The following is a 19,949-nucleotide window of genomic DNA, read 5'->3' on the forward strand; positions in this document are numbered from 1 at the left end:
AGCTGGAGAGCCCCTCTGGATTTTGCGTTATGGCAGTACTGGCATAGAGCCTGTCTTGGGGTTGACCATCTGTGGGACTTGTGGCCTGCGACTCTATTTCTAATCTGGATATTATCATATTAATGATGTAATATCCCATAAATAGCTTTTCAGAAAAGCAAAATTGATGGTACATCACTGGAAATCATGACTTGATTTCTAAGATTACTAGATTTCTGAAAAACCTGTTTCAATGAGATAACTGAAATAAAAACTCATGAAAAATAAGAGAATGATGGTATTTTAAACAATGATTTATTTTAAAGCTTAATGGGCAAAGTATTTAATAAAAAATAGTTTTAAATACATTAAGTCCTAAAGAAAGTCTCTACTTATGATAAATAAACACACATACTTTAGTCATAAAATTACAGTTTTTTGTTTGTTTGTTGGTTGGTTTGGCTTGGTTTAGTTTGGATTTTTAGAGTCATAGTCTTGCTATATTGCTGAGGTTGAACTCAAACTCCTGGGCTCACAAGATCCTCCTGCCTCTGATTCTCAAGTTAGCTGGAATTACAGGTGCACACCACCACACTCAGTTTAAAAGTACAGTTCTAAAGGCAGATTTCAGACCTCTTAGGTTACATGATGTCAGCAGTCAGCTTAAGGACTTAAGAACATACATTTGTAAAAAATAGAGGAACTCCATTAAAAGGTTTTGTAAATATTATAAACAAACATTTACCATGCAATGGGGGGGAAGTCTTATAATCTACTTAGAAATGCTTAAATCCTATATTTTACAAAGTTACTATTATTATAGTTTTCATTGTACATTCTGGTTTAAACTCCCTTCTATATCACTTTCATGAATATCAAGTGCATATTTATGAAATATACATATTACACTACACACACATTCCTTTTCCTCCTGTATAATGCCCCTTCATAAGAACATATTTGGTCTAAGGAACCATCAGAGCATGGCAAAATGCTGCCTTAGTTGTTTAATTAAATGTTGAGTATCCACATGGTCTGGAAATGCTGCTTCAGACTTCTGTGCAGCCTCATAGCTTCTCTGAAGATCTCCAATCTGTAAAGAATACAAGAACAAGACCACAGAAAGAGATCAGAACAAAATGGGTAAGAAGGCCGGGAACAGTGGTTTATGCCTGCAATCCCAGCATCTTGGGAGTCTAAGGCGGGAGGACTCTCAGGAGTTCAAGGCCAGTCTGGGCAGCATAGAGAGATCTCATCTCTACAAAAAATAATAATAATAATAATAAAAATTAGCTGGGTATGGTAGCACGTGCCGAAAGTTCCAGCTATTCGGGAGGCTGAGAAGGAAGGACTGCCTGAACCCAGGAGGTTGAGGCTGCAGTGAGTCAGGATCATACCACTGCACTCCAGCCTGAGTGACAGAGTGAGACTCTGACTTAAAAAAAAAAAAAAAAAAGACATACTATCTGCATGCTGTAGAAACTCAAAGGTTCTTAAAAGCAAATTGCTTAATTTTGGTACTCTGATTTTAGAATTCTCTCACCTAGGTTATAATTCAATCTGAAAAATATGTAATAAAAATAAAATAGGCAATCATCTAATTTCTGCTCCACTATAACTATCTAGTGATGATTTTAGAAACCTGTGTTTTATTTTCTTTCACTAATAGCATTAAAAACATAAAATGACATTTGCCTGCTGAAACAGTCAGCTATAGATGGCTTGGGAGAGCTATTTGCAAAGCATCACAAACAAAAACATATCTTGATTAGGGTAATTATCATTTAGACAGAAAATTCAAGCAAAAAGATTGTATTTCATACATAATAATATGCTCTGAGAGATTTTAAATGATGCTAACACAATAATGTTGGGACAATACCTGATTCTGAAAGTTAAAGGGTGTCTATGATTTTCAACGAACTTTGTATTAAAGTTCAGTCCCAAAGCAAAACACACATACTGTGTGAATGTATCTTTTTGTTGATACAAAATAACTATACATATATTGGGTCCCATGCTATTTTGACACAAGCATACAATGTGTAATGATCAAATCTGAGTAACTATGATACCCATCACCTCAGATACTGTCTTTGTGTTGAGGACATCCCAAGTCTTCTAGCAATTTTGAAATATACAATAAATTGTTGTTAATCATAATCTGAATGTGTATACACTTCTAAAAAGAGAGATTTCTTGATGTGTACACACACACACAAATGTAAATAGTTAAACTCTGGTAGTGTTTTGGTAACATATGCATGTATTAAAAACATAAATTACCCGGGCTCGGTGGCTCAGCCTGTAATCCCGCGCCTTTGGGAGGCTGAGGTGAGTGGATTGCCTGAGCCCGCGGGTTCGAGACCCGCCTGGGCAACGAGACCTCATCTCTACAATAAATCAAAAAATCAGCCGGGCGTGGTAGCACATGCCTGTAATTCTGGCTACTCGGAAGGCTGGGGCGGAAGGATCGCTGGAGCCCAGTAGGTCGAGGCTGCAGTGGCCAGGAGCGGCCACTGCACTCCAGTCTGGGCAACCGAGTGAGACTCCAACTCAAAAAAAAAAAAAAAAAAACCCATAAATTGTCTTTTATACCATTTCTTTTTAGCAAACTATTTTCTCTTATGGAAGTGTAGCCTTTTGCTCAAAGAAATAACTCATTTGTGCTGGGTGCAGTGGCTCATGCCTGTAATCCCAGCACTTTGGGAAGCCGAGGCAAGAGGATTGCCTGAGCCCAGGGGTTCAAGATCAGCCTGGGCAACTTGGTGAGAGCTCATCTCTACAATAAATCAAAAAATTAGCTGGGCATGGTGGTCTACACCTGTAGTTCCAGCTACTTGGGAGGCTGAGATGGAAGGATTGCCTGAGCCCAGCAGGTCAAGGTTGCAGTGGCCACGATCATGCCACTGCACTCCAGCCTGGGCAACAGAGTGAGACTCTTACTCAAAAAAACCAAAAAAGGTCAGCTGTGTGAGGCAGAAGCTGTTGTCTGCTTTTTTTCACTGCTCTATCCTTTGTGCCCTCAACAGGGCCTGGTGTAGAGCACAGGCACCATAAACAAGACATCAGCTGTGTGAAAACCTGAGTGAGGAAGGTAAGGGATTCTACACTGTGGGGGTGTTGGGAGACTTCAAGGTGTGTAAAGCACCTAGAATAGTGGCTGATACAAGGCACAAAAATTACAACTTACAACTGACTACTCATTTTATTTTCAAAACAGAAATGAGAGTGTAGGTGGCTTCGATTCATGCTATGAAAAGCAACATTTTTATAAAGTCTCATGAGTTGTACTCTTATTACTATCACAAACATTTTTAGTCATTTCATTATTCTCAAAACAAACTCACTTTCCATGTTAAAGAAAGGATTCCAAGTAAAAGCTAGTTATTAGATGTCTTTTGTTTGTTTTCTTCCAATTACTGAAAATGGTGGCCAGGCCTATCATCCCTGTACTTTGAGAGGCCAAGGTGGGAGGATCGCTTGAGCTCAGGAGCTCATGACCAGCCTTAGCAGCATAGTGAGACTCTCTATATGAAAATTTTTAAAAATTAGCCAAGCTGGGCTCAGTGGCTCAGCCTGTAATCCCGTGCCTTTGGGAGGCTGAGGTGAGTGGATTGCCTGAGCCCACGGGTTTGAGACCTGCCTGGGCAGCAAGACCTCATCTCTACAATAAATCAAAAAATCAGCCGGGTGTGGTAGTGCGCGCCTGTAGTTCCAGCTACTTGAAAGGCTGAGGCGGAAGGATCACCGGAGCCCAGCAGGTCGAGGCTGCGGTGGCACTGCACTCCAGTCTGGGCGACAGAGTGAGACTCCAACTCATATATATATAAAATTAGCCAGGTGTAGTGGCACACTCCTGTAGTCCCAGCTACTTGAGAGGCTGAGACAGGAGGATTGCCTGAGCCCAGGAGGTCGAGGCTGTGGTGAGCTGTGTTTGTGCCACTGTATTTCACCCTGAGCAACAGAGTGAGACCCCGACTCAAAAAAAATAGCACATGGTTCCTTCAACTTTTGCAAACCGATGGACTTGCAAGACAGGATTAACAGATGCATTTCCCCATATTGTTCATGACTAAAATAGCTTTCACTTATATCCCTAATTTTACAGCAATAGTACTAGAGACTTGGTGGTAATAGGGTCTACACATAATATAGGATTTCCTTGCTGTAAAAGACAAATAGCTCAATACTTCTCAAACCAGGAGTTACTTGACGAGTTATTTCTTCAATGACTAAATGATATATTTTAAAATATAAGGCACCCCCCTCGGATCCCCTCCCACTGTGGGAGCTTTTATGTCCTCTCAATAAATCCTGCTTTAAAAAAAAATAAAAAGAATTAAAAAGAAAATATAGAATAGGCCCAAAGTGGTGACTCATGCCTGTAATCCCAGCACTTTGGGAGGCCAAGGCAGGAGGATCACTTGAGGCCAAGAGTTCAAGGCTGCAGGGAACTATGATTGTGCCACTAAACTTCAGCCTTGGAAAGAGAGGGAGACCTTGTCTCTAAATAAAATAAAAATAAAATAATTCACGGCCAGGCACAGTGGCTCATGCCTGTAAGTTCAGCAGTTTGGGAGGCTGAGGTGGGAAAATTGCTTAAGCCCAGGAGTCTGGCCTAGGCAAATAGTGAAACCTTGTCTCTACTAACAATACAACAACAAAAACAAAAATTTAGCTGGGCTTGATGGTACATGCCTGTAGTCCCAGCTACTTGGGAGGCTGAGGCAGAAGGATCACCTGAGCCCAAGAGGTTGAGGCTGTGGTGAACTGGGATTATGCCACTGCAATCCAGCCTGGGTAACAGAGTAAGACTCTGACTCAAATAATAATAATAATAACTATTATTATTATTCTATAATATTTAGTCAATATCCAGTGATATATAGTTTATTAAACTGGCCCCTAAAGTGAAGATGTATGTGAAAGTAATAATTAAGAGTTTTAAAAAATCATTCCTTCAAGAAGGTAAGGTTAGGATTTCCTTATCTATTTGTAATTTATTTTTAAACCAAGAAAGAAAAATAACAGATGAGACTGAATGAATGAAGAAAATACCTTATCAGAGACGGTTGCAAAATTGAAATGTGGCTCATACATGTGAGGGGCTAGGGATGATGCCGTCTGCAGCAGCGCCCTTGCCTGCGGGAAACCAAAGAGAAATGCCAGAGGCAGATGAGCATATATCAGCATACTTAGGATGTTTTGGAAAGAATTCTTCACCTCAGACAGGACCTTAATAAACACCATCGTGTGATAAACACATTCGACATTCCTCATGAAATAAAATGACCTACTGAAATACAATTAACTATGGATATCTTGTAAAAATTACGTTAATAATAAATGTTTCTTTCCGAAAGAACGAGAAATCGACCTTCCATATGATCCAGCAATCCCCCTATTGGGAGTATACACGAAGGAACTCAAGTCATTCTACCAAAAAGATACCTACACATGCATGTTATTGCAGCTCTAGTCACAATAGCAAAAACCTGGCACCAACCATGCTGCCCATCGAAGCTAGACTGGATAAAAAAAATGTGATACATATACACAATGGAATATTATGCAGCCATAAAGAAGAACAAACATACGGACTTTGCAGCAACTTGGATAGATTTAGAGTCTATCATACTCAGTGATCTATCACAGAAACAAAGAACAGAGTACCATATGTTCTCACTCATAAGTGGACCTTGAACAATTATCATAATACTATAAGAAAGGGATTGGCAGTAATGGGAAACTGCCGGGGGGTGGGATTGGCAATTGAGGGAAACTGCCAGGGGAGGGAGGGGCACACCTCATCAACAGGGGTACCTGCATAATGAACATTTGTATACCTAACCCTGAATTGTACCCCATATCTTTAAAATAAAGAAAAAATAAATAATAATAAAAAATGTTTCCAAACACAGAGAAAATAAGAGAATTGAAAATTCACAGTAGATTTAAAGTAGTTGGGAACAATTGTTCTCAGTAAGTTTATATTTCTATATGATATGCAATTTGGAAAAGTATCTTCTCGATACTAAATCCAATTCTTCTTGGTCGAGTTTTGTTGCTACTCATTGATTTAGTTGGCTCTAATGACCTGTTCTAGCATGTGATAACAACAATAACAACAAAACCCATAGTCAATGTCAAAACCCAAATTTGTCTGCTGAACATCAGGCTGCCAACCAGCTCTGAAGTGAAACAGAAACAATGTGACAAGTTTTGTGTTCTCTAAGATACACAAAATACAAGATTCACATGATTGTTTGTTTCCCACAGGCTCACAGGTTCATCCACTGCAGAGACCACTGAGTGGCATGAGATGTCCATACACTGACCGAAGACCACAGGTTCAGCACAGAAGCTGCTGATCCCCACCCTCCAACATGTCATTAACCCTGAAATTTCTCTCCATGGCCCTGAGGACAAATCTGTATGCCTTTTATGACGTGAAAAATAAAATAATGTCAGTTCATATGGAATGGCAGATATTTTTAATGATAAAAATGGGATTCGAATCATGAAATATTTCATCAAAATGTTTCAAGTCAATTGCACTAGAGAAACCACAACAAGTGGATGGAAAACAAGATCACCAACATGAGAACAAAGATGGTCACAAAAAGCACTTGCTTCAAAGGACATGGGTCAAGTTCATGACAAAACAACAAGTACCCATGTTAGCAGAGTAAGTATCTATAAATTACAAATCCACCAGATTTACTTTGGGAGAATTTATGAAATAAAGGTAATATCCAATGATGTTTCTTTCTCTGTTTTTGTTACAAGTTTACCACTATGCTTAAGAGACCATGTGAGAAGCTCAGTGTCCCTGCGTGGTGCTCACCATATCTGTGACCATGGGCAAAGTGATTCACTCTCCTCATCTCTGTTTCCTCATCTCCAAAATGGGGAATGTAATAATATTTATCCTTGATTGCCATTAATACCACATGAATATATTTGACATTTTACACATTCTGTTTTACATATAATAATAATAGGACGAGTGCAATGGCTCATGCCTGTAATTCTAGCACTTTGGAGGGTGAGGTGGGAGGATTGCTTAAGCCCAGGAGTTCGAGACCAGCCTGGGCAACATAGTGAAACCCTGTTGCTAAAAAAATTTTTTTTAAATAACAAAAGCAGTTGGGCATGCCTGCAGTTCCAGCTACTGGCTGAGGTGGAAGGATCGCTTGAACCCAGGAGTTGGAGGCTGCGGTGAGCCATGATTGTACCACTGCACTCCAGCCTGGGGGACAGAGTGAAATACTGACTCAAAAATAAAAAAAAAAAATAAAATAAATAATAGTAATAATAAGACAATTTATTATTATTATTACAGACAAGGCCCCTGCTTCCATGCAACCAGGTGCTCAATAAATTGAAGTCCATACACTGACTGGAGACCACAGGTTCTATGCCAAGTGCTCTGAGTATGTGATATAACCCTCACCAAGACACCCTTGGGTTGGTGCTCTCAGGACTCCATGGCACATACCACACGTTAATCCCACAGACACTGCCTGTGTGTCTCCCCCTCTCACTGTGAGGCTGAGGATATAACATTTCCATGGCAGACAAGGCCCCTGCTTCCATGCAACTGATCTTCCACTCTACAGACAAAGAGGAAAACACCTGCAAAGTGCTAAGTGCTACCAAGAAAAAAAGGCAGGCGAGGAGATAACACCCGAGGGTTCTCAGGCCAGCACTGAGATGGCCTGTCAAAGGGTGGCATGTGAGGTCTGAATGAAGAACAGGAACTTGTCCTCACAGGGGTTGAAGGAAGAACATTCCTCAGACCCCAGGGAAGACAGAGCTGCCCATCTGCAGAACTGCAAGGCCGCAGGTGTCGCAAGACCGCAGGAAGGCAGGTACAAGACACAGTCAGAGGAGGCCAGAGGCCAGATGGAGGAGGCCTCCGAGCCCAAGGCTGAAGTCTAGATTTTATTCCAAGGGCAAGGAGAAGGCATAAGGGGATTTCCAGCCAAGGAGGAGAAGATAACGTTGTTTTATTAAGCAGCCCTGAGGCTGTGCTGGGTGGGAGTGAGAGCTGCAGTGCTGCTGATACAGGTAGAACAGGAACAGCCAGGAAACTCCTGGGTCATCCAGGCAAGAGATCAGAGCAGGTTGAAAGGTGGCAGGAGTGGAGATGTGGCCAGGTTTGGGAGGTGGCAGGACTCAGGGCAGGACTGACAGGCTTGCCTAGTGCAAAGCGGGTGCGGGGTGATGGGGGAGGCAGTGGGGAAAGAGGTTTGAAGAGGGCTCCCAGGATTTGGCTGAGCAGCCGGAAGGTGCATAGGGATGGGACAGGCGGGATAGTTCACTAAGACAAGGAAGCCCATGGAGGTGCAGATTTGGCTTAATAAAATTAAATGTTCAAGCCAGGAGCGGTGGCTCATAAATGTAATCACAGCACTTTGGGAGGCTGAGGCAGGAGAACTGCTTGAGCCCAGGAGTTCAAGACCAGCCAGCACAACATAAGAAAAGCAACTTGTCCTCTCTACAAAAAATTGAAAAATCAAAAAATTAGCTGCCCATAGTAGCATGCACCTAGAGTCCCAGCTACTTGGGAGACTGAAGTGGAGGGATCACCTGAGCCCAGGAGGTCAAGGCTGCGGTGGCTATGATCATACCACTGCACTCCAGCCTGGGCAACAGAGTGAGACCCAGACTCAAAAAACAAATCAAATGTTCTGTTTTGGACTCAGAATGATTAAGCAACTTGTCCAAGGTCACAAGGTGAACCCATGACAGAGCTGGAGTTCAAATCCAGGCCTGTTCGACTCGAGAGTTCATTTGAAAATGACACTACATGCTGTTACGCCAGCCACACATGGCAGCCTTTCCCTGAAGAAAGGAGACTGTGTGCTGTACCGCTGCTGGACCCCTGACCTGCTCGATGTGGCCCTTCCGCATCTCTAGCACTGCCAGGTTGTTGTAGGCCTCAGTGTGGTTGTTGTTGTTGACCAAAGCCAGTCGGAAGCACTGATGGGCCAGGTTCGTGTCTCCGATGCCCTACAAGAGAGAAGCCCATGCTCACACCCACGGTCCACACCTTCCTCCTGCCATCTCTCACTTCTTTCTTCATCTAAACCTCTCCTGCTGCCATAGAAAAACACAGTTTCAGAAGCCAATGTGAATTCTAAGTGTATTTAATTCCGGAATATGAAGTGAGCTATGATGACCCTAGAAACCTCAAAATTGCCGTGTAAGGCCACAACCAAACCTGAATTTAAGTATCGGAAATGTCCTCAAACTTTCTATGACAGAAATCACGTCAGAAAGACAACATACCACTGCTACATGTCCCAAGTTGTACCAGACGTCGGCTGCCTCCTCTTCGTTTACAGCCAGAGAGAGGGCACGTTCAAACGAGGTCAGAGTCATATCATACTGCTGGGCATAGAAGCAGCACAGCCCCAGGTTGTTAAAAAGCTGACAGTTATAGACACCCATCTGCAGGAGTCGCCTTTCCAAAAAGGAGCACACAAATGTTGGTGTCAGACCAACTTGATAAATGTCAAGACATACATATATTTTTTACAAAGTTAAAAATAAATTCATTTTATGATTTTTAACATTCCTAAGAATACAGACAAAAAGTGTTACAGTAAATGAAAAAATATTTAAAGCAAATACAAAAGCGTGTCTTTTCTAACAATGCTAGCTGGGAGAGTGAGTCCAGTGGCAAGGCCAGAAACAACTGAGTTTTTTTCCTCAAAAGCTGTGTTGGAGAACCAGGGGAGAAAATATACTGTCATATGAGGCAAACCCCACACATGTCAGCTTTGCGGCTCTGGTGCCCACAGGTCTGCTCCTGTGTCCTCCTCATCTCACTCGGGATAAACTTAACATCTCCTCGAAGTTTGCGCTGAGGTTGAGCTGTTGTCACTCCCTGCACCTATGCAAAACCATGCCTCAGGGAGCTTCACCTGAGGAAGACCAGGGCAACAGAGCATCCCCTACCCCTTCCCACACCCTTGTGATCCCCTCAGCCCTCTCCTGTAACCCAAGAGCCCCTGCTGGCTTCCACACATCCCTAATCCCAAGGGACAAAGGACAGGAGGGTTCAGATAAGCAAACGAAAATCCCGCCCAGCTGCCCTGACAAACCCATGACCCACTTTGGGGCAAGAGAGTTGAGTCACTGCCTATGCACCCAGCTGTGTTTGTGTGATTACATTTTATGCCTCCAACAAACATTTGGAAAGAAGCCTTGTCAGCTGCCAGTCATCTCTCTGTCTATTACTTAAGGATTGAAGAAGATACCATAATTTAAAACTACTTTCAGAAACTACAGGTAGGATAAAATAAACACGTATTTAAAAAAGAACCAGTGAACATCATTTATTTATTTTTCTGAGTTGGAGTCTCACTCCGTTACCCAAGCTGGAGTGCAGTGGCACACTCACTGTCATTGCAGCCTCAACCTGCCAGGCTCTGGCGATCCTTCCACCTCAGCTCCCAAGTAGCTGGGACTATGGATGTGCAACATCACATTCAGCTAATTTTTTAATATATTGTAGAGATGAGGTCTCACCATGCTGCCCAGGCTGGTCTCAAACCCCTGGGTTCTACGAACTGAATGTGAGGCACACCTGTAAAAGCGGAGCGCGATTTCTGGCTGGTCGGAATAAAAGTGGTTGCTTCCGATGCATGCAATGGCCTCCACGTGCGTGCTGTCCTGCTTCAAAACTTCTTTGTAGTATTCGGCTGCTGACGAACTATTGTTCATTTCCTGTTCTCCAGCAAGACACACAAGCAATACTTTATTAATGCTGGACAAGACATTAATTAATTTTTTCCAAAAAAAATTAAATGAGGGACATATCAAAATAAGGAAGAGAAAGGTTAACAGTTCAGGTAAGAAATGATGGCCACCCAGACTAAGTTCAGAAATACATACAAAACTAACAATGAAAGAACGCTTCTACAGTTATTACCCTTTCCCAAACACTAACATTCGTAAATAAGTGCATCTAATGTATTCTACGAATGTCGCATTTCCCAAGGCCACGTTCAAGGTCCAAGGCAGGTCCATTCCTTATGAAGATTTCCCAGGCACCTTCCCCTCACAAAGCTCTCTTCTGCCTCTCAACTCACATGATATTAATTACGTGATCTATTCGCCTGCTCTTATCATGTGAGGACTCATGGTTTTGTTCGATTTTAATCACATTTCATCATAGTAAGAGATTAATTGTAAGAAGAACTGCACGATGTTTTTTTAAACACAGAATTTTTGATATTTACTGATAGACTTATTTAGACACAGACTATATCACAGATCACTCTTTTGCATACTTTATATGAAGTACACATACATAAGCAAAATAGATTTAAAGCAAATTACAGGAAAGCCGTATTCTTTCATGTGAAGGGTCAAATTCTTCTGACTCCCTTTGTGACTTGGTCACCTATGGCCAGTGTTTCCACACAGTGTTGTTCCATGCACTAGTGATATGGCAGCTTATCACTGACAACTAATCACAATACATACTTATGGGGTGCAATGCAATGCCTTGACACAGGTACACCTTGTGGAATGCGCCTAATTAACACATGCATCACCTCACATACTTACCATTGTGGTGAGAACATTTAAAAGTCACTCTGAGTATTTCTTTTTTTTTTTTGAGTTGGAGTCTCATTCTATCACCCAGACTGGAGTGCAGGGGTATGCTCATGGCCACCGTGGCCTAGACCTGCTGGGCTCTGGTGATCCTTCCTCCTTAGCCTTCCAAGTAACCGGAACTACAGGTGTACACGCTACAGCTAATTTTTGATTTATTGTAGAGATGAGGTCTCACCAAGTTGCCCAGGCTGGTCTCGAACCCGCGGGTTCAGGCAATCCACACGCCTCGGCCTCCCAAAGTCCTAGGAGTATAGACTGAGCCACTGAGCCCAGCCCACCCTGAGCACTTCTTAAGAGCATGCTCTACTATTGTCTCCAGAATATTCTCCCAAGCCACCAGCACTTATTCTGCCATGCTGACGCCTGTGATTTCTTGATCTCACCAGCAGGTGTCAACAAGAGCCTTCAGGCAATGATTATTAAGCATTACCAAGTTTATCATGCTACCAGGAAGAAATATCCAGTTGCCATGTAAGTAAACCATGACAACTGCCATTTGGCCAGAAAGATCAAAAGATGCTATCCATTGTAAGATACACCCCAACTTCAGAGATGTTTTTATTTTTATTTTTTGAGTCGGAGTCTCACTCTATTGTCCAGGCTGGAGTGCAGTGGCACACTCATGGCCACCCCAGCATTGGCCCACTGGGCTCTGGTGATCCTTCCACCTCAGCCTTCCAAGTAGCTGGAACTACAGGCACGTGCTATCACACCTGGCCAATTTGTTGATTTATTGTATAGACGAGGTCTCACCAAGTTGCCTGGGCTGGTCTTGAACCTGTGGGTTCAGGCAATCCACTCACCTCGGCCTCCCAAAGTGCTGGGATTACAGGTTAAACTACTGAGCCCAGCCTCAGAGATGTTAAAATGCAAAACAAACAAAAAAAATTGTTTTTAGACTCCCTGAAATATGGTAAGTCAAGTTCCTTTTAGAGCAAGGTAATGGATGTACCTTAGCACAAAATTTAGTGCTTCTGAATCCTGAAAAATTAATTTAAAAAAAATCAAACAACTTTCAAAAATATCCTTAACTTTTATTTCCATTAAAACAGGTGCTCAAATTTTTTGGTCTCAAGATCTCTCTAACTTAAAAGTCAGACCTGAAACCATAAAAATCCTAGAAGAAAACCTGTGAAAATTCTTTTGGAACCTGGTCTAGTAAAATAATTTACGGCTAAGACCCCAAAAGTAAATGCAACAAAAACAAAAATAAATAAGTGGGACTTTATTAAGCTAAAAAGCTTCTGCACAGCAAAAGAAATAACAGAGCAAATAGGCAACCTACAGAATGAGAGAAGATATTCACAAATCGACCAAGGACTACTATCCAGAATCTACAGGGAACTCAAATCAGCAAGAAAATAACAACCCTGGCCGGGCCTGGTGGCTCAGCCTGTAATCCCAGCACTTTGGGAGGCCGAAGTGAGTGGATTGCCTGAGCCCGCAGGTTCGAGACACGCCCAGGCAACTTGGCAAGACCTCATCTCTACAATAAATCAAAAATTAGTGTGGTAGCGTGTGCCTATAGTTCCAGGTACTTGGAAGGCTGAGGCGGAAGGATCGCCGGAGCCCAGCAGGTCGAGGCTATGGGGGCTGGCAGCGTGCCACTGCACTCCAGTCTGGGCAATGGAGTGAGACTCCAACTGAAAAAAAAAGAAAAGAAAAGAAAAGAAAATAACAACCCTATTAAAAAAATGGGCAAATGGCATGAAAAGACATTTCTCCAAAGAAGACATACAAATGGCCAAACAAACATACGAAAAAATGTTCAACATCACTCATCATCAGAAAAATGCAAATTAAAACCACGAGATACCACCTTACACCAGTCAGAATGGCCATTACTAAAAAATCAAATAGCAGTAGATGTTGGTGTGGCTACAGTGAAAAGTGGACACTTATACACTGTTGATCGAAGTGTAAATTAGTACAACCTCTGTCGAATTCAGTATGGAGATTTCTCAAAGAACTAAAAGTAGATCTACCATTTGATCCAGCAATCCCACTACTAGGTATCTATCCAAAGGAACAGAGGTCATTATACAAAAAATATATGTTAATTACGGCACAATTCACAATTGCAAAGATGTGGAATCAACCTACATGCCCATCAACTGATCAGTGGATAATTAAAATGTGTTATACATATAACACAGAATACTATTTAGCCAAAAAAAAGAACGGAATAATGTCTTTTGCAGCTACCTGGATGGAGAATTGGAGATCATCATCCTAAGTGAAGAAATGCAGGAATAGAAAACCAAATGCTGCATGTTCTCACTCATAAGTGGGAGCTAAGCTAAGGGTCTGCAAAGGCACAGAGAATGGTATGATGTATGTTGGAGATTCAGAGGGGGTGGTTGGGAAGTAGGGGAACATTGAAAAATCTCCTGTTGGGCACAATGTGCACAGGTGGGGTGACAGGCACACTTAAAACCCAGACTTCACACTATACAATGCATCCATGTAACCATTTGGATCCCTAAAGCTACTGAAATAAAATTAAAAAAAATTTAAATCCCTTTAAACTCTTAAAAATTGCTATGAATCCCAAAGAAGTATTGGTTACATCGATTAACATTAGAAATGAAACTGATATATTTTTAAATATTTATTAATTCATTCTAAATAGCACATAATAAGCCAATTACAAATTAACATAAACAACATATTTTTATGAAAACTAACAGGCTCTCCCAAATGGAGAAGGTCTGTAGCTTGTACCACCACGTCTGTGACAGGGTAGATTAGTCTAACTCGGAGACAGAAGGCTGATAAGTCCTTTTGGGCACAGACCTCAAGCCACATGCTCCAATTCAGCTTTTATCCATAATAAAGTTAATGACTTGACCTCTATTTATCTCACTCTTACATCTATCTCTCAGTTGCTTGAGGTGTTACTTCTCAATCTTGTAAAGCCTTAATGAGACATTCACCAGTTGTTCCAAATCCATTGCTTTATATATATATATATATATATCTTATGTGCTTTATATTTGCAATTCTTATTCAAAAGCATCAGTATCCCACAGTGCAAGGTGGCAATGCCAATGCAAAGGCGACTCAAGTTTTAGGTTCTGTAAAATCACCTTAGGATACTCGTGTACTTGATTAATGGGCACAGAAATTAAGGTATGCAGTCTCAAGGAATTTTGGACTCAAACACTTATTTTGTAAATAACCTCATATGCAGTTTTCCAATTAAGTTTTGTAAACTTATGAAATGTAAGTTCATGAGCGACCCCATCAGGTCTCCTCCCACTCTGGGAGGTTTTCTATCCTCTCAATAAATCCTGCTTTTAAAAAAAGAATACGCTCATGCTTAAATAAACTTAAACCCTACAAAATTAAAGAGGCTTTGTTAATAATTTCTTGAGTATTGTTCAAGAAATCTTGATTGTATAGAAGCACACATATAGGTATGCATGTTTTAACCATAAATAGAATCTATCCATTCCAACGTGCAGTTTATTTTTTTCACTCAGTATCTTGATTCTTTCCATATCAAAACAAAAAGCTTCTCTTTTTTTTAAATTTTACAGTGTTCCATCAATATATAGACCATAATTTACTTAACCAGTCTCTTTTTGATGATTCATCAGTTTCCCTTTTTTTAAGCCATAAAATATACTATAAAACTATCTTAGTAAATATCTTTGTGCATGTGGATGAAAACATGCATAAGGAAAATTCCTAGAAGTGGAACTGCCAGGTCAAGGAACATGCACATTTTAAAATCCCATCCTAACTGCAGGCAGCCTCAAAACAGCTGTAGTTATGCACTCCCACCAACAAGGTCTTATGCAGAGTCCACACTTCTCCACACCCTCGACAACCCAGATGCCACGGCACCTCTTCATCTTTGCCAATCTGATTAACCAAAAGATGGTACATCACTGCTGTTTTCAGCATTTATTGAATTATGACAGGTTAGGCTCTGCACACATCTGGTACCTACAGCTCCCCTTCTGAGCAGCCACCTCATGCCCTTTGTCAGTTTTTCTGCCCTATCCTAGCTTTTGTCTTTTGATTACTGGTTTGGGTATATGAAGAGCTTGGGTGGGAAACTGCCCTCCTGAACCCAGGACAGCTGGAGGCAGAGCCATGACTCAAGGCTCCCCAAGCACCGACTCTGACTTCTCATTCCAGAAGCAGCGAGCCTGTGCTGATGCCGACTTCAGTTCAAAGCCAGGAACCCCGTGCTTATACACATTATCCTTGAAGGAAAAGCCCAGAGGGTTCAACTGAGTCTCCCAGTGGGTATCATCGAGCTCCGAGTACACAAGGACGGTGGTTTAGGCAAAAGATGCTGAACGTGTCTGCCATATCATCTTTGCAGCAACTGAACTTGCATGGAGAGTCCATGGTCACTGTGGAGGACACCAGGAAAGCAGGAGCCTCTGGAAAAGCCAGCCAGGGTGTGCTACTCTACAGCGGCTCTGAGGAAACGCCTCATGTCTGTGAGTGTTCACATCCCTGACTAAATCAATGAGAATTTATAAGTGTGTGTGCATAGGCATTTGTGTGTGTATAAATCTCCCATTTTTAAGCAATGTGTAGACTGAGAAAATTAAAAACAGTCTTAGGCTGGGCATGGTGGTTCATGCCTATAATTCTAGCATTTTGGGAGGTCAAGGTGGGAGGACAGCTTGAGCCCAGAAGTTTGAGACCAACCTGGGCAATACAGTGAGACTCTATCTCTATAAAAAAAATAATAAAAATTAGCCAGGCATGGTGGTACATGCCTGTAATCTTAGCCGAGATGGGAGGATTGTCTGAGCCCAGAAGATCAAGGCTGGGGTGAGCCAGGATCATGCCACTGTACTCCAGTCTGGGCGAGAGAGTGAGACCCTGACTCAAAAAAAAAAAGTCTTTTGTTAGTACCAGGCATTTGATATTTTTACCTTTTGTCTTGGTTCAGTTTTTTCATTTTTTGTCATTGCTCTATAGAAAATTGAATCTTTATGTTCTCTTGCTTGGAGAGTCCATGGCCACTATGGAGGATGCCAGGAAGGCAGGAGCCTCCAGAAAAGCCAGCCAGGGTGTGCTATCCTACAGTGACTCTGAGGAAACGCTTTGTGTCCATGAGTGTTCACATCCCTGACTAAATCAATGAGAATTTATAAGTGTGTGTATTATATCAATCCTTCCTTCTACAGCTTCATGCCATGCTTTAGAGAAAGCTTGCCCATCTGAGTTCATGCAAACCATTCATGTGTGCTTTCTTCTGGAACTTTCATGGTTTATTTTTTGAAATTTTAAGACTCTTAAGTTTTACATCTCACAGTTATGGATTCTTTTATTATAAACCATTACTCACCCAGCTCTATATTTAAGTCATTTACTAAATAATCCAACAATAGGCAATATGTAGTATATCTTAAATTTTCATATATGAACATATGTGGACTCGGCTTGTTCCTTTAATGTATTCCTGCATCAGAATTGTTTGAATTATACTAGCTCCATAGTATCTATAGTAGAATATATTTTATAAATCTATAATAGAATAGATTTTATTAATGCAGTCTTAAAATAACATTTTCAAGTATAGAAATGCCACTTCAAGTATATAACAAACTTTGTGACATTTAAATGATTTTTAAAAATTTTTATTTTAAAGATGAGTACAATTCAGGGTTAGGTATACAAATAGTCATTGTACAGGTAAAGTTTAGGCCTTACTTTGGTCCTCACTTGACCTAGTTTGAGATCAGGTACCCTTATTGATGAAGTGTGTCCCCAGTCAGTTTCCTACTACTGCCAATCCCTTTCTTATAGTATTATGATAATTGTTTAGGGTCCACTTATGAGTGAGAACATGTGGTACTCAGTTCTTTGTTTCTGTGATAGATCACTGAGTATGATAGACCCTAAATCCATCCAAGTTGCTGTGAAGTTCATAATTTTGTCCTTCTTTATGCCTGTGTAATATTCCATCATGCATATGTACCACTTTTTAAAATCCAGTCCACTTTTGATGGGCAGCACAGTTGGTTCCATGGTTTTGCTATTGTGAATAATGCTACAATAATTCGAACCAATTCACAAAATGTAGATACAAATCTATAACTGGATTTGATTAAATAATTTTTAAAATTTCAAATAACAGGGAAGTGAATGTGGTAGTTGTGTTCAAACTCTTGTTTGCATCAGATCAGGCAGTGTACATGCTAAAATACAACAGCTAAATCTCCTCCCCCTGTCCAGGACGTCTGACTCATAGGAAGAAAATGGGTCCCGCTTCTTGTACTCATTCAAGGTGATTTTCATACAACTAGGCTTACATGTCCAGGGTAAGGTTTCTAATGTCAAACACCTCTCAACAAAGAATGGCTAAAATAAAGGCTTGTCTTCTTAATGGATAGCAAACTACCTCAAGGAAAATTAAACCCATCACCAGTGATGTTTAGAGTGTTTCTATTGATTGATCAAAGTCTTCTTCTATTTATACATTTATAAAAATTTGACTTCAAAAGGGAATCACATCTTTTCTAGATAATTTAAAAATAATATTTTCATTTAAAAAGTAATGCATGTTCATTATGGAAAATACATAAAGTAAAAAGAAGAAAAATAAAAATAATTCACATACTACCACCTAGATATGGCAATTATTAATATCTGTCATTCTTTTCTAAATTTTAAATATTATAACTTGTATTTTCAAAGAATTTAAAGAGAACAGAAATGTTTCTGTTCAATACTGTATTGGAAGTACTAAATAAAATATTTTTTTAAAAGAAAATCTAATTTAATATGGAAAAAAAGGAAGTCCTAAGCAATAAGATATATATTCAAAAGATAGTAAATAATTGAAATGAAGAAGTGAAACTATTTGCAGGTGACGATTAGTCTATTTACTTAGACTATCCAAGAGAATCTATGGAGCTCAGGGCCAAGAATAACCAACCGTGAAGAAGAACAAGGTAGTAGGATTTGCCCAACCTGATATGAAGAATTATCATAAAGATACAGTAATCAGGAAGCAGGAAGATATTGCAACAAGACTTTTCATGGACTTTGACAACGTGACTTAAAACTTATAAGAATAAGCTAAAGTCCCAAACAGCCAAGACACTTATGATAGAGATGAACCTTACCAGACTATTAGGTACACTAATTAAGGTGCTGTAATACTGGTACAAATATGGACAAACAACCCAATCGAAAAGAAAAGGAAGTCCCCAGATATATCCACCATACATGGAAAAAAATTGATACTTTACAAACCTTGAGAAATAAGCAATAATTGTGCTGGGGCAACAGGTTATCCACACAGAGAAAAACTTAAATACTTATTTTAAATCCCATTCTCTAGATGCTCCTGTGCATCTGAAGTACTTCATAATAAAACTTAGTGACTAAATGCATACACTAAGACCTGTTTGTACCTGCAAACTACCTGCCAACAATCGTAATTTCATAAATTGTTCTCCTTTCCAGGATCCCAAGGAACTGTGAGATGACTTAAGTAGTGCATGACTTTATTTTAACAACTCTTAAAATAATATGGCTATCCTTCTCAAAATACCAATGACATTCCTTACAAAAACAAAAAAAAAAGTCCTAAAATCTACTTGGAACCACACAAAATCCCAGATAGCAAAAGCAATCCTGAACAAAAAGGAAAAAGGCACCATATTACCTGATTTCAAATTATACTTCAAAGCTACAGTAACCAAAACAGTATGGTGTTGGCATAAAAAAGAGATGCATAGGTCAGTAGAACAGATTAGAGAACCCAGAAATAAATTCACTCATAGCCAACTCATTTTTGACAAAGACACCAAGAACATCCTTGGGGAAAAGTCAGCTCTTCAACAAATGATGCTGGGAAACTGGATACTCACATGCAGAAGAATGAAACTAGATGCCCATTTCTTACCATATACAAAAATTAACTCAAAATAAATTGAAGACCTGAATGTGAGACCTGAAACTATGATACTAACACAGGAAAACCCTGGGGAAGTGCTACAAGGACACTGGTGGGTCTGGGCAATATCGTGTATCAGAGCTCAGAAGCACAGGCAACCAAAGCAAAGGCAGATGGGTAGCAGCAAGTTTGAAAGCTTCCACAGCAAAGGAGACAGCAGCAGGGTGGGGTACAACCTGAAGAAGGGGAGAAGAGATTTGCAAATCATGTATCTGACAAGGGATTAATAACTAGAGCAAACAAGAAACTCAAACAACTCAATATCGGAAAACCAAGTAATCCAATTCAAAAATGGGCAATGGGCCAGGCACCTGGCAAGTGGCTCAGGCCTGTCGTCCCAGCACTTTGGGAGGCCAAGGTAAGAGGACTACTTGAGCCCAAGAGTTCAAGA

At 40.6% G+C, this 19,949-nt stretch overlaps 1 protein-coding gene across 5 annotated transcripts in view; it reads right to left on the reverse strand.

Moving 5' to 3' along the window:
- Positions 1-272: 272 nt before the first annotated feature.
- TTC8 (tetratricopeptide repeat domain 8) overlaps positions 273-19,949 on the reverse strand; it is a 53,891-nt gene continuing 34,214 nt past the window's right edge. For 4 of the 5 annotated variants that reach the window (XM_008055197.1, XM_021710969.1, XM_021710967.1 and 1 more), the window contains 5 exons: positions 10,583-10,722; positions 9,280-9,454; positions 8,878-9,000; positions 5,041-5,124; positions 273-1,072 (listed from right to left, as the gene is read on the reverse strand). In XM_008055197.1, the coding sequence (XP_008053388.1) occupies positions 956-1,072; positions 5,041-5,124; positions 8,878-9,000; positions 9,280-9,454; positions 10,583-10,722 (639 nt within the window). In that variant the 3' untranslated portion in view covers positions 273-955. The remainder of the gene's footprint in view (positions 1,073-5,040; positions 5,125-8,877; positions 9,001-9,279; positions 9,455-10,582; positions 10,723-19,949) is intronic. The other variant, XM_021710968.1, reaches the window with a different exon arrangement.

Source organism: Carlito syrichta, unplaced genomic scaffold, assembly GCF_000164805.1.
Source record: "Carlito syrichta isolate Samal-C Ts95f unplaced genomic scaffold, Tarsius_syrichta-2.0.1 Scaffold301773, whole genome shotgun sequence".
Taxonomy (NCBI): domain Eukaryota; kingdom Metazoa; phylum Chordata; class Mammalia; order Primates; family Tarsiidae; genus Carlito; species Carlito syrichta.